General features: G+C 46.0%; 1 protein-coding gene across 3 annotated transcripts in view; it reads left to right on the top strand.

The window, feature by feature from the left end:
• mast4 (microtubule associated serine/threonine kinase family member 4) overlaps nucleotides 1–14,831 on the top strand; it is a 70,434-nt gene that overhangs the window by 40,934 nt on the left and 14,669 nt on the right. For 2 of the 3 annotated variants that reach the window (XM_056589443.1, XM_056589445.1), the window contains exons 5-21: nucleotides 82–170; nucleotides 854–923; nucleotides 2,014–2,092; nucleotides 2,630–2,787; nucleotides 2,976–3,051; nucleotides 3,959–4,168; nucleotides 4,769–4,870; nucleotides 5,277–5,409; nucleotides 7,091–7,155; nucleotides 7,778–7,869; nucleotides 8,398–8,606; nucleotides 8,869–9,007; nucleotides 9,411–9,543; nucleotides 9,704–9,869; nucleotides 11,539–11,640; nucleotides 13,798–13,920; nucleotides 14,058–14,167. In XM_056589443.1, coding sequence (XP_056445418.1) covers nucleotides 82–170; nucleotides 854–923; nucleotides 2,014–2,092; nucleotides 2,630–2,787; nucleotides 2,976–3,051; nucleotides 3,959–4,168; nucleotides 4,769–4,870; nucleotides 5,277–5,409; nucleotides 7,091–7,155; nucleotides 7,778–7,869; nucleotides 8,398–8,606; nucleotides 8,869–9,007; nucleotides 9,411–9,543; nucleotides 9,704–9,869; nucleotides 11,539–11,640; nucleotides 13,798–13,920; nucleotides 14,058–14,167 — 2,056 coding nt within the window. The remainder of the gene's footprint in view (nucleotides 1–81; nucleotides 171–853; nucleotides 924–2,013; nucleotides 2,093–2,629; nucleotides 2,788–2,975; nucleotides 3,052–3,958; nucleotides 4,169–4,768; nucleotides 4,871–5,276; nucleotides 5,410–7,090; nucleotides 7,156–7,777; nucleotides 7,870–8,397; nucleotides 8,607–8,868; nucleotides 9,008–9,410; nucleotides 9,544–9,703; nucleotides 9,870–11,538; nucleotides 11,641–13,797; nucleotides 13,921–14,057; nucleotides 14,168–14,831) is intronic. The other variant, XM_056589444.1, reaches the window with a different exon arrangement.

Below are 14,831 nucleotides of genomic sequence, written 5' to 3'. Positions count from 1 at the left end.
GATAATATGTATCTGGACAGAAGAGCACTTGAGGTGGAGCACTGTGTCTGATTTGTTTACGTCTGTGTTTGGTGTGGACAGCTGCCGAACCAGCAACAGGAAGAGCCTGATAGGAAGTGGGCAGTCGTCAGCGTTACCCCGACCACACTCCCCTCTCTCATCACTCACAGGTAGGAACCACACACACTGACTGACTGACTGGCTTATTCTTTATTTCAAGGATAGACCCTTGAGACGTACCATCTCATTTTCGAGGGCTTTCTTACAAACAACACAAACATAATAAAAAGTGAATACTAAACATAATACCAAACATATAAGCACAAGGACACACACACTCACACACCCATGCACACTCCAACAATGCTCCCCATGTATAAAGGTATTTATTCCCATTATCTTCATGTTACATCATATTGAGTGTCTGTTGTCTAGTGTGGCTTGTCCTATTCGTTTGGCAGACGAAAGGTTGCGTGTTTGATGCCCAGTAACTGCAATCAACCTTTTAGACATTCTAAAAGAGCTTCAAGAAGATAAGCTAACTGCTCCTTGATGAAATGTATCTGATTTCACTTTAAGCTGCTTTGAATAAAAGAGATTCATGATTAAAAAACAATGTTTTGAATAATTTGTACCTTGTAATTTAAATTATTTATTTAATTAACCAACCGTTATTAATTATCTTTTTGATATGTTTTTATGAATAACTGAAAAATTGGAAGTATATTATATAGGGATTTATTCATTTTCATAAGTTGGCCCTGATTAATAAAACTGAGTTAGTAGACTTCTGAATGAACCATACTGTATTGGGTTGTAATATGTTTGTATGAAATATTATCCCTCCTCTTAGGGTCGAGCCCTCAAGACAGTCCAAGGAACTTCTCTCCCAGTGCCTCTGCTCACTTTTCCTTCGCCCGAAGGTAAGAACTCTCCTGCATATTATGGTCTGGAAAAGTGCAACAGATAGAGTAAAAAATATATATATATAAAATCTTAAAGCATTGAATGTTCTGGAATTGGCTTATGTTTCATCGGTCGTTCCACACTTCAAATCTATTTTTAAATCAACCGCTCTGTGTGTGTTTAAAATAAACCTCTAAAGTTTCTGCGGCGGTCAAATTCCAATAAAATCTTGATGCTACAACATAGCTACAAACACTCCAGTGTGTGACTGATAAAGAGCCCCCCACTCCCCAAGAAATAAATACTATCTGTTCTTTACAAATTAAAACCTCTTTATTTCCTACATAGTCTTTATGCTCTATTTACTTTTCTGTTTCCTTTATCTTCATGACGAACTACAGTCATTTCCACAGAGCAGACAGGTAAACCCATGCTAGGTTACCATCCATAAACCCCCCGTACATCGCATCTTCCCCCCCCCCCCCCCCCCCCCCCCCGTGATGGCACTCATTTTGAACCCCATTGTCGTGGTGATATACAACATGTTTAACTGTTCTACCATGTCATCCAATCAATGTGTTGATCACTGTTCCTCCGATTTCATTGGCCAGGATTTAATTAGTCCTGAGCTACAGTATAAGTGATGGATGGATGTTTTTTTTTCATCAAGTACATCACGTTATTCTCCAAGTTATGTGTGACCCATAATATTTGGGGAGTGATGGAACTTTAAAGAAAGAACGATAGTTATGTTATTATAACTCTAGTCCTATGATTGTAGACGGCTAAGCCTACATGAAATGGAAGCGTCTTTAATGGGGACGTCCATACCTGGCGCTATGGCAGATCCTTTTCACAGCGCCCTCATCATAGGACCAACACAGCTGTCCCTCATAACACTAATTAACAAGTCTACCACCAGTGCCCTGGTACATCAAAGGAGCAGACCCTTAATTAGTCTGATGAGCGACAGCTGGGGCTGTCCTGAGATGAACCACTCTGAAGAAGGTCTATTATTGTTAGAGCGTCTCCATGCCATTCATTGAGGCAGCGTTCTTTTGATTTATTGAGTTGAGTAACCGATATGATGATGTCGTTGTTTACCAGGTCCGACGGGCGCCGCTGGTCTCTGGCCTCCCTGCCCTCGTCGGGCTATGGAACCAACACCCCCAGCTCCACGGTCTCGGTGAGACGCCCCCCCCCTCCCCTTCCATGAGAACCGGGGAGCAGAGTAGAAACCGTTTTATAGGACGACTGAAGTAAATTCCTCATGTTGGCATCGATGGAGCGAGGGACCTCATGGGTGTTTTTACGCCGAGCATTAGGAGAACTCCATCAGAAAGAGCTGTATCCACGGCCCCGTAGTTAAAACGATCCGCTTAACTCATTCAGTGAGAGTAAAACACAGCCTACACTTCCCAACCCCACAATAACCGACCGCATCATCCCTCGACGAAACTCACTATGGACACAGGGAAGCACCTCATCATCGTGCAAACCTACTGGTAATGCACGCGACAACACAATTCACAGATGGAGTCCTGCAGAATGGAAATCAAAGCCCCCCCGCTCTGCCCGGCCTACGTCACCCCTGGGGACCGCTAGTGTACCGACCGGCAGTTTTCCCCGCAGAACGACCGGGCAACCGGCGAGTTTGCGATGGAAGCCCCCGGGGTTCTGTGTCCCTCTGGTCCGGTCCAATGTGTGCTCATTTCATTTGCAGTCGTCCTGTTCATCACAGGAGAAGCTGCACCAGCTGCCCTTCCAGCCCACCCCCGACGAGCTGCACTTCCTGTCCAAGCACTTCTGCACCGAGAGCATCGGGGGGGCGGACGAGTGCCGCCGCGTCACGCCCATGCGGCCGCGCTCCCGCAGCCTCAGGTACGCCGCCGACATCCCATAATAACATCATGATATCATATAGGATATAATATTGTGGGGCGGGGGTTCCTTCAGTGTCCGCACTGAAGACGCTCTGGATGAAAGTATGCATGACCGCGAAGAACATAGATGTGTGATTTAAGTGTCAAAATGTTGTCAATGTTAATTGGTGTCATTCTGTTTGGCAGCCCTGGAAGGTCCCCGTCCTGCTACGACCATGAGATCGTAATGATGAATCATGTGTACAAGGAACGCTTCCCTAAGGTGAGCACACACTGTTTACCGCCCTCCAACGAAGCGTAAAGCGGAACGATGTCATTCAGTAGGAGCCCGGACCAAAAAACAAACATCCAGCAGTACACTACAGATGGGGCGAGCAGGTTGTTGAAAGGTTTCATGGCCATATACCAGGTGGAAAGAATGAAATGGACCCATTCAAAAAGTAAAAAATCAACCTGTATTCCTAGCTGTTCTTAAAACACTGAAGGATCACCGACATCCGATAATGATGTCATGACGCCTCAAGAAGCTTGTTGATTTTTTTTGAAACCGTCACTGCAATGGTTTCTATAGACTGCCTAGTGAGATTTCACAAAATAAACACACAGCAACAAAAAATGCCATTATTTATTGATGACAAATCATCACTCTTCCGCCAAGCAATATAGTTCATCAAGACAGCAAAATGGTTGCTGAATAGGCGAGCAAACTTTGAGATGGCAGTGCATTAATACTTAAAATGGATGTTTACAGAGTATTTACAGAGTATATTAACAGCTTCAAGCCAATCAGAATCAAGGACCAGGACTGTTTTTTTACCTGTTTTAAAATGAGCCAAACCCAACAGAGAACTATCTGAAGAGGTTTCTTTGAATTTTGGAACCACTGCAGTGGGACCTCATTTATTATTTCCAGCTGTGTACCTCGTTCCCCTTACAATGCTACTCACCTAAACGGGAAAATCAATCGGAAAACGGTGTAATTATTTGACATTGATCGTGAAAACTTATTAATAAAACGGAAGCCAATTTGATCTAAGGTGTTCTGGCCATTTTCAGGTCTCATCTGTACATCTTTATGCATTTCTTTGCTAACGTTTGTTTTGAATAGCTTAGCACGGCTGCCCTTCAATCCCCTAACCCCCCTCCCCCCTCTCCTCCTCCTTCCCCAGGCCACGGCCCAGATGGAAGAGCGCATCCTGGAGGTCATCCGCAGCAGCTCCCCGGAGAGCGTGCTCCCCCTGGCGGACGGGGTGCTGGGGTTCGCCCACCACCAGATCATAGAGTTGGCCCGGGACTGCCTGGAGAAGAGCCGGCTGGGGCACATCACCTCCAGCTACTTCTGCGAGCTCACCGACAAGCTGGAGCGGCTCTTCCAGGAGGTGAGGCGCCCGTCTGGATGCTCATCGTTTAGGTATTGATCATGGAGGGCTTTCCTCTGTGGGCGGTTGGCATCATGAGTTGAATTCGTCTTCACAAGTACAATCTGGATGTATTGAGTGGGTTTAGTTGCAGTGAAACCTGTTGCAGTTGGTGTTGTTATAAGTTGTCATATTTGAATGTGCAGCCATAAGCAGACGGCACCACGGCTTATAATGTATATAATTGTGTTAGAATGGGATTGTTATTCACTCCAATGCCTTTTGTAAAGGTCTCACGTTTTAGGAAGTGCTTTCACATTTTTACTAGGGCAAACCATCTCTTTGAAACAATGAGGGCAGACCAAAGCCAACATTAGGAAAGCGAAGACCAGAAAGAGAAAAACATTATTCATAGGAATCTAAAATGCAACGCCGCAAGATAGCTTTTACTCGCAATGTTGGTCTCCAGCACTAGAGAAGAACCAGAGAATTGGGTATGATGTTATTTTCTGGTTGGACGAAGATGTAAGATGAAGTAAGATGAAGAGTGTGCCTTGGTTCTGCATTGTCTGTTTCTCAGTCGAGTCAGTGTGTCTGCGTTTCGTCTCTCTCTCTCTGCAGTCCACGGAGCGCTCTGACAGCGAGGAGGTGAACTTCATCAAAGAGCTGGTGAAGAAGCTCCTCATCATCATCGCCCGGCCTGCTCGACTCCTGGAATGCCTGGTACGATACTACGTGACTCCTGTCTCCCGCCACCCCCAGGAGAATGAGACATTTCTCTGTGATCGTCTGCTATGTAAAGAGTCCGCCTCTTTGGGTAGTTCATCAGATGATATCCAAAATCACATTCCTAAAGTTATTTGAAATAGGAAAAGTGCAGTGACATGTATTTAACAGTAATTCATAACACTCAACATAATCGCTCATAAGAAATACAGTTTCATATTAAATTATGATTTATGATTTAGATTTAGTTAGTTCAGTTTTCGGACGTGTACAGCTAATTAAAGTCCCCTCTGGTTCTTCCATCGTATATGTGCCCCTCAACCAATGACACAATGCCACAGCCTCTCCATGTACGTTCCACCATGGTACCGCTGACCATGTTCGGGTGCGTTTGTTTCTGCAGGAGTTCGACCCGGAGGAGTTCTACCACCTACTGGAGGCGGCCGAGGGCCACGCCAAGGAGGGCCAGGGCATCAAGACCGACATCCCCCGCTACATCATCAGCCAGCTGGGCCTCACGCGAGATCCCCTGGAAGGTAGGCGCCCCCCCCCCCCCCCCCCCCCCTAGAGCCGTTGGTCTGATGCTCCTTCTCCTGTTCAGTTGACCGGGATACGCTGGAGTCAGTGGAACCATCTCCATTTAGTCCAAACTAATATAAAGTCACAAAGCTGTGTGTGTGCGTGTGCGCGTGTGTGTGTGTGCGTGCGTGCGTGCGTGCGTGCGAGAATATATATGTACATATACTGTATCGCTTTACCTCTGTCTATAAAACGGGGAGCTCAAATCAAGCAATCTGATTGGTTAATATCTGTGGTAAGTTATGAAATCAAATTCCTTTTCTCAATTCAGTATCACTCCGCGTCGGGGATAGAAGCCATTAACCTGGCAAACTGTGATAGTTGGCTAGGGGCTCTCAGCCCTTCAACGAGAGCTAGTGCTTTAATATGTGTGTGCTTTATTCGTTGTGTATTTCCGAATAAAAACTAAAATTTTCATTATTTTATTTTATCCATAGGATGAGAAGTGTAAAAACATTCTCATTTTAACCGTTAGTTAATTGCTGGCGAAGATGTTTCGCCCTGGCTGTTATAAAGGAAATTCGATTTGTCCCATAAGTAACTGTTCTTGAAGTAAACCAAGGAAACCCGAACGTCTTAATTAAATTCCTGCAACTGTAGGAGAAAAATAACACAACAACTGCAACAAGAAAATCGAAAGAGGTGTTAACTAAGCAAATCTTTGACTAATGTCTTGTACTGCACAGGCTGTCTAATCGTCCCGCCATCTCCCTAGACCCAGGGACCAAGCATCGTTATGACTAATTAGAAGGAAGATGGCCTCCCTGTAGACCCCATCCTCAATATCAGCCCGTTCCTCTGCCTGTCGTCCCCCCCCCCCCCAGAGGCCGTCCCGTGGCTCATCGGCCTGATGTCTCAAAGTGTCTGAAGCAGACCTAGAAGGAGAGGGACAGATGTTGGGCACCATTAGAAATAGCTTTAACTTCCATCAGGGGACCAGATAAACCCCTAACGGTACCGTTGGTTTTCATCAGCGTGGGGACTTTGGCGATCACACACACCCACTCGCGTGTGTGTGTGTGTGTGTGTGTGTGTGTGTGTGTGTGTGTGTGTGTGTGTGTGTGTGTGTGTGTGTGTGTGTGTGTGTGTGTGTGTGTGTGTGTGTGTGTGTGTGTGTGTGTGTGTGTGTGTGTGTGTCTTGACATTTCATAATGAGTTATTTGTTCTGGACTGGGAGGTTTTCTTAATGGCTGCTGAACATGTGTTAATGTTTCCGTTTCACCGTTTCCACTCCATTTACTCTCAATTCCGCGTGAGGTTTGGAGTCAGCACATTGGAGCCATCCGGTGAACGGCATCGTTCAAAGTCCCCAGGCCCTAATTTATCCTTTATTCTTTTTTTTTTCTTTAATGAAGATATCTTGCCTACTTGGTGTAGAGCATGTGCCAAGTGTTCAATCTTTTGGACACCATATCATCAAATTCTCCAATATCGTCAACAATTTCAGAGAAGTAGTTTTCCAAAGGTGCTCAGAGAAACAGAGGAGCGTATCTGACCCGTGTTGCAGCGTGTTCTATAATCGTCTTAAAGACTGCGAAGAGGGAGATGTTAGCAAGGCGTCTGGCAGCAGGTCGCTCTGCCCTCACACACCCCCCTTGGCAATGCTCTGACAGGGGTTTTGTTCTGGTTCTGCTGTAGAGATCGCTCAGATGACGGGCTGCGACAGCGGCATTGCAGACACGCCGGAGTCCGACGAGTCCCAGGTGAGTCCACTGACCTGTGGATGAGGTTGATGAGTCCGGTGACACTTTAAAGGGGACCTATTATACCACCAGGTGTGAGTGGGATTAGCCATTACAAGACATTTTGAAGATCTGCCTCTTCTGACATCATAAGTGGGCATGTCCACCTAGATGTATGACAGATAGATGAGAAACGTTTGTCAACGTACAGTCCACTGGGTAGGCTGGAGGACTGATCTATCCAGCGTACATCTAGGTTGACACGCCCACTTGTGATGTCAGAAGAGGCATGTTTTCAAAACGGCTTGTAATGGCTAATCACAGTCACACCTAGTGGTATAATAAGTCGCCATTAAAGGGGAACTGCCCACTCTGCGCTTTACTGTCTGATCTAAGAGAGTATGGCTTTATATGCGGTCTGTGTCAATCAAATCTAATCCGCGGAAACTTTGGGCCATTGACTTACATAGTTTCACACTTACACTTACATTAGTGTAAATCAGGCCGGTTAACAGAGTTCTTGTTGCAGGCCTTTTTTTAACAGCTCGATGTGAAGCAGTCCTCTCTTCCATTCGATGCTATGTGTGTGTCCGCTATGTGTGTGATGGATGACTGGAGTGTTTCCATGACGTCTCGCTCACAGTCCCAGAGCATCAGTGCGGCACTGCGGTCGAGGCGTAAGCCCTGCGAGGTGGACTTTGAGATGATGAAGCTGATCAGCAACGGTGCCTATGGGTGAGAACCGCTCTCTTTGGGTCATGTGACCCCACTGGCGCTCACTCCCTGTCCCAAACAAAGCTGGGGTTCAGGAGACCGTTGGAAATGTTTACGAATGGAGGGTCATTCACTTATTACCCTTATCTTTGTTAACTTATTAAGGCAAATTGCCGTTTCAAATTATATATTACAAATGTAAACATATATCCAAAAGAGAATGCACCATTTGAAAAACTATAGTTCCCCTGACCTCCCTTAATCTGTAAGGCCAAAAGAATAAGTGACAACTTGAATTTCTTAATTTGGGTTTAGTTATTGAAAGACTAATAATTTGACACTTTGGCGGTGTATATTTAGTGAGTAGGCCTTTAGTGAGTTAGTCTTAGTAGGCCTAAACTCTGGTTTCAGCTGCATTGTAAATAACTTGCATTCGCTTTGAGGAAAACGTTTTTTTTTAGATGTTAGCGTAAATTGATGCATCGGTAAGGTTAGAGACAAAGGTCAAGATGGCCGCTCGTCTCTAAACACTGCCGTCCTCCCCCTCAGCGCCGTCTACCTGGTCCGCCACAAGGAGACCAAGCAGCGCTTCGCCATGAAGAAGATCAACAAGCAGAACCTGATCCTGAGGAACCAGATCCAGCAGGCCTTCGTGGAGCGGGACATCCTCACCTTCGCCGAGAACCCCTTCGTGGTGTCCATGTTCTGCTCCTTCCAGACCCGCCGCCACCTCTGCATGGTGATGGAGTACGTGGAAGGTCAGTCCCGCTCCACGCTGCCTTTGGATGGTTCTACTTCCTGTTTTAATTCTACTGCCCCCAACCCCCAAGGACCTCTTGTTTGTGACATTATGCTGCTGACATTTACATGTTCTGTGTGTGTTTGTCCTTTTGCCTGTCTTTTTTGCGCGCGCGTGTGTGTGTGTGTGTGTGTGTGTGTGTGTGTGTGTGTGTGTGTGTGTGTGTGTGTGTGTGTGTGTGTGTGTGTGTGTGTGTGTGTGTGTGTGTGTGGCGCTAACAGGAGGCGACTGCGCCACGCTGCTGAAGAACATGGGACCCCTGCCGGTGGACATGGCAAGGATGTACTTTGCCGAGACGGTGCTCGCCCTGGAGTACCTTCACAACTACGGCATCGTGCACCGAGACCTCAAACCAGACAAGTGAGGGACACACACCTACACACACACACACACACACACACACACACACACACACACACACACACACACACACACACACACACACACACACACACACACACACACACACACACACACACACACACACACACACACACACACACACACATTGTGGTGTTTGGCTCCCAGGTTCAAACCCTGAATGTCTGCAGTCTACCTGTAGGCACCCTTGACCCAAGATACCAGATGCCTCCACCTGACCTCCTAATTTATGAAAGAAAAATAATAATTTGAAGTTTGATCGAATAACCTGCATGATGCTGATGAATTTGTGAATAGATATAGATATAGCGGTTTACCATTTTGTTTTTTCGTTGATAATCTCCTCCCCCGCGTTTCCCCTGGTGCGTCTCCTGCTCCACAGTCTGCTGGTCACCTCCATGGGCCACATCAAGCTGACTGACTTTGGGCTGTCCAAGGTGGGCCTGATGAACATGACCACTAACCTGTACGAAGGACACATCGAGAAGGACGCCAGGGAATTCTCAGACAAGCAGGTAACCTTTGTGTTCTCTCGGGATATGGGATGTCAGCGAAATCTGTGCCTTGTCGACCCACTTGTTTGTTATTGTTGTTCATAGCTTTTAGCTTACATTCTGTTGACGTTTCATTGTGTGTGTGTGTGTCTGTGTGTCTGTGTGTCTGTGTGTGTGTCAGGTGTGTGGGACCCCAGAGTACATCGCCCCAGAGGTGATCCTGAGACAGGGCTATGGGAAGCCGGTGGACTGGTGGGCCATGGGCATCATCCTGTACGAGTTCTTGGTGGGCTGCGTGCCCTTCTTCGGGGACACCCCCGAGGAGCTCTTCGGACAGGTCATCAGCGGTGGGTTCAACAGTTTGTCTGCTAAACTTTGGTTCTTTGGTTTTACAATCAAAATGACAAAATAGGGTGGTACGTTATATTTAGAAATAACATCGACTATTATTAGCAAATGAGTTACTCTGCTGTAGTCAAAAACATCTGTCAGGATTGGTCCTGTAATTCAAATAAAGTGCAAATGGATTGCATTTTCTTACCTGTAAACGCTTTAGCTATAAAATATAATAACATGTTCAAGACATTTCATATGCATATGATCCATATCAGTCTTTTAGAAATGTCCTCACAACAGAACAAAGCAGTATTCGTGCCACGCATGCAGTCTCCCTGCAATTTTCAGGAACATTTCCTGCCCGGGGTCATGTGCGATGGGAACAGGAATTAATGTTCCAGGTGAATCTGCACCATCAATATGTCAGCTCAAGACCGAGTAACATTTCCAGATCTCTGGGGGTAGGGCTGTGTTGTTGGATTGGATGCAGGGACATCAAAGAGACACATAAAGGGACATGGACGAAAGAGACACATGTAGGGTTGTATCGTCTCCAGGAAGACACATGTGGAGCGAGGGAACCAATGACAAGACTCCACTCAGGACGTATCGTTAATCTGAGACTGTCTATCTCAACGTGATAATGTTTTTCCTGTGATTCGATAACAATATCAAAACGGCTTCTTTTGTTAGCAAACAAGCTCCTGTTCTCACGAATGGGTGGTAACTGGAAGGATTCCGAAATAAGGGTCCCCTCAGTCAGCGATTTGTAAGGCGGCTAGCATCCACAAGTGTTGCATTACTGCCCTCTGCTGGGCTGTCCATTAGCCAAGCTAGTCTGGCATTGCTATGCAGTGTGTGAAACAGCACAAGAAGGGGGTCGCCCCGTTGGTTCACCGGGAAGAGTGTCGTACCATTAGACCCGGTCCTGACCGCAGCGATCGGGTTTCGATTCCTGCCCGGGTTCCTTTGCTGCATGTCTTCCCCTCTCTCCCCCGTGCCTTCCTGTCTTACTCTACAATATAAAGGATAAAACCTTCAAATAAAAAAATAAAGAGCACAAGATGGAAATGATCCAGAACGTGGCTGCATGTGTGAATAGTGAAAATCACTAGTGTTGCCTGGGAGGTTATTTCAGTGATTTACCGGGAACTATGTGTGAAAGAGGCTTCTGCAAACCAGTGGGACTGGCACTGACTAATGAAACACATTGAACATGCGCACCACACACATTCTGCTAGGCCTACAGGCGAAACACTAATTGTATTTAAATGAGGGAGCCGGGTAGTTTGGAAACAGGTAAACATGATTAGATGGGCTGCATAATGAAGTCATCCTGACAATCTGTTGATTGTCTAACACCTTCTACGTTTTATTATCATAGACAAACAACCTAAATGCAAATGAACCAATACTTACTGCATGGATCTCTGGATTTCTCTGATTTCCCAGCCCCTAATGAATCGCTCGGGTCTTAAAATGGACCCTGGTGCGACATCGAATTTCAAATGTAAATCTGGAAACTAACAATAGACTTTGGAAGATAAAACACTGAATAATGCAAAAACTAATCGCATCAAGGTAGTTGGTTGTCTTAATAGAATATGACTTATTCAGTTGAATATTGATCAATGTTGTTAAAGCGTGTGTCTGTGTGTGTTTTGTGTGTTGGTTTAACAGATGAGATCAACTGGCCCACTGGAGAGGACACCCCCCCAGCCGACTCCCAGGAACTCATCACGCTGCTGCTTAGACAGAACCCCATGGAGAGGATGGGCACAGGTACAGGCACCCCATACATACATGCACACATGTACATGTATACACTAGTCTCACCGATGGCAGTGAGGCTCAAATCTGGCCGAACAGGACCTTTCTTTTTCTCTTCACTTTGTATTATTATCGAGCCATCATGTTTCTGGAGGCAAGCATTGTCAGCGTGTAATTGAATATGAACAGAAAACACAAACTCAGCCTGCACTAGTAAAAGAAGTGCGGTAGAGTATGTCCGTAACGAAACAGGAAACCAGGCGTAACTGCTGCAGTGGTTTCCTGACCGAGCTCTGAGCCGTCTCTTTCAGAAGGTCTGCTTTAAAGCAGCAATAATGCAGGATACCTCATGTGTGTACCTCATACACACGCATAAAATAAATGTCATATGTTCAATATGTCCCTCACCAGGACAGAAGAGTACATAAATAGGAAGCTTAAGAACATTTTACCATTCAAAAGTTTTCCGGTAATGTTATGAAAAGTATATAATTTGTAAAGATAACCATATAGTTCACAACTCTTAAGAATAAACAACATAAAAATCATAGCATTGTAAATACAACGTGAAAACAAACTCAAAATTTCCACTGGGCTACACAAACACGCATACACACACATATATACACAAACACGTACACAAGTACGTGTAACCACGCGCACACAAAACCACATGCAATGTCGGACTCATGCACACACACACACACACACACACACACACACACACACACACACACACACACACACACACACACACACACACACACACACACACACACACACACACACACACACACACACACACACACACACACACACGATGATGCACATTAAAGCATACATAAGCGACACGACCGCCAGCTGAGCGGGCAGTGGTCGGGTTCCTCCACTCGGCGAGGGACGGTCGGTGTTCATAGCGCTGTGTCCCAGAGAACGGGCGGGCCAGGGTCAGCATGAACCTCAACACACTGCTCACCTTTCTTTACACCCTAAGCAATTACATTCCCATTATATTAATACCCCTGCCCTGGCTCTGACCTTGCCCCCCCCATCGCCTTCCTCCTCCACCTTCACTCCACCTCCGTCACCCAGTGGGCATCCCCACGGCGGCGGCGGCCATGAACCGTCTCTTTTTAGCGCTCCAGGGTTGACATTCACAGCCGACCGCCCTACTTATCCAAAAAGGTCACTCGCATGAAATTGCGTTGCATATTTAGTTTTACGGTTACGCCGGCGATGCTGACCTCCGGCCGTGTTGGTAAACCAAGGGGAGAGACAGAGTGCCGGCCGTCCCCGTCCCTGACACGATGAGACGCCACCGGTCCGATGCCGGGCGTCCCCCCGGGTCTATTAGCCTCCTGACCCCCCGCGCAGCAGCCTGGGAAATTGAAGTGAGAGGGTTTGACACCGTCCACGCTTTAGTGAGACCTTCTGAGGCAAAGCCATGAATTACCTATTAGCCGCGTTTTAGAAGCCAGGGAACTTTTTGTCCGTTCGTCCGGACAACTTCTTGGCTGTTGTTGATGCTGTCGGCGTTTGACTATAAATAAAACGTGTCAAATTTGAATCCTCATATTTACTGGATGGAATACTGGATAAATCACGTTGCCCTTGACGATTGGATTATGGGTAATTCAGGCTACAATGCACACCTGTTACCTTTTTAGTGTCGTAGTCCACTTTGCCGTGGCTAAACTCTAACTCTGTTGGTCAGTACTGCGTCACGCAGAGAGTGTTTAATCAGCCAGACGAATCTGATAATTTTTGTCAACTCATTCCAAATCAAACATTCCTACTGAGAAAAATCTGTCATTCAGCAAGTGGATACACACATAGTTTTGACGCTATTGGCCTCCTACAACCAGAATACACTTTTTCATTGCAGGCACTCATTCCAGGAATGTTACCCGTTTATACCTTCTATATTGTCGAATGTTATTCTTCCAAACAATCAAATCAAACACCACAATCACCACAATCTGAACAACACAACAAGAACATAAAATGAGCCTACAATAAAATACTGCGCCGGTTTATGATTCCTGGTTGAACAGACTAAGAAGACATTGCTAGTGTGTTTAATTGTCATGTATTTGCACTGTCTGTGTCTGCAGCGTCTATAAGCCCTGTCCTCACAGCCTTGTGTATGTGCTCCTGCTCCACCTGTAGGTGGTGCCAGTGAGGTGAAGAATCACCAGTTCTTCCACCACCTGGACTGGAACAGCCTTCTGAGGCAGAAGGCCGAGTTCATCCCGCAGCTTGAGTCCGAGGACGACACCAGCTACTTCGACAGTGAGTGTCATCTCATTACACATCTACACGTCATCTCATTTACACATGGCCTGTTGTTCCAGTTCCTTGCCTCATTTTCAGCTCTAAGTGTGTTCTTTGGGGGGTTTTGGTGTGAATTAAAATGTGTTGGTTTGCAGCCCGCTCGGATCGCTACCACCACCTGGAGACGGAGGAGGAGGATGCCAATGAGGAAGACTTCAATGTCGAGCTCCAGCAGTTCTCCTCCTGTTCCCACAGGTTCTCCAAGGTTTGTCCAGGGTACCACCCTTCACCCCGCCTTCACTCTCTCTAGTTCTCTCGCTCACTCTCCCGCTCCCACTCCTTCTCTCTCTCTCACTCTCGCTCTCCCACTCACTCTCTCACCCACTCAAATGGTTTCAGTGTCATGGGAAACTTATATACGTTGCCAAAATGTATGATAAGATACGAGATAAAAAGGATCATTTATAATAACCGTCAAAAACACATTTTAATGTGTTTAAAATCCATTCAATTCTATGCATGTATTTATAAAGAAAACTGAGGACTATAATATTAGATAATGAGGTAATGGTCTGAATATATGTGAGTAAATAATAATCTCTCGCTCTATTACTCACACACACATGCACACGCACACCCCTACACAGTGCGTCACCAACAGCTCTTCCTAATGCAAATATCATGACCTCACCTGTCCACCTTTCCCCATGGGGGGTAAAAGATGAACAAACCCTTCATAAGTTTCATTCCCCCTTACAGTTGGAGGGCACATCTTTGGCCCTGCACACATTTTCTCCTGGCTCCCATTGAATAGCAAACAATTGACACAAAATGATTAAATACCCTGCTACTCTGCAAAAACAATATTGTATATTTATAAGGCTTGCAAAGAAACAGTCCGAACAAGGGCATGCCTGTTTACTGCAGTG

The sequence above is a fragment of the Gadus chalcogrammus genome, chromosome 4 (assembly GCF_026213295.1).
Source record: "Gadus chalcogrammus isolate NIFS_2021 chromosome 4, NIFS_Gcha_1.0, whole genome shotgun sequence".
In the NCBI taxonomy this organism is placed as follows: Eukaryota; Metazoa; Chordata; class Actinopteri; order Gadiformes; family Gadidae; genus Gadus; species Gadus chalcogrammus.
The sequence above is the reverse complement of the archived record's forward strand: the minus strand, read 5'-3'. Positions and strand labels throughout refer to the sequence as shown.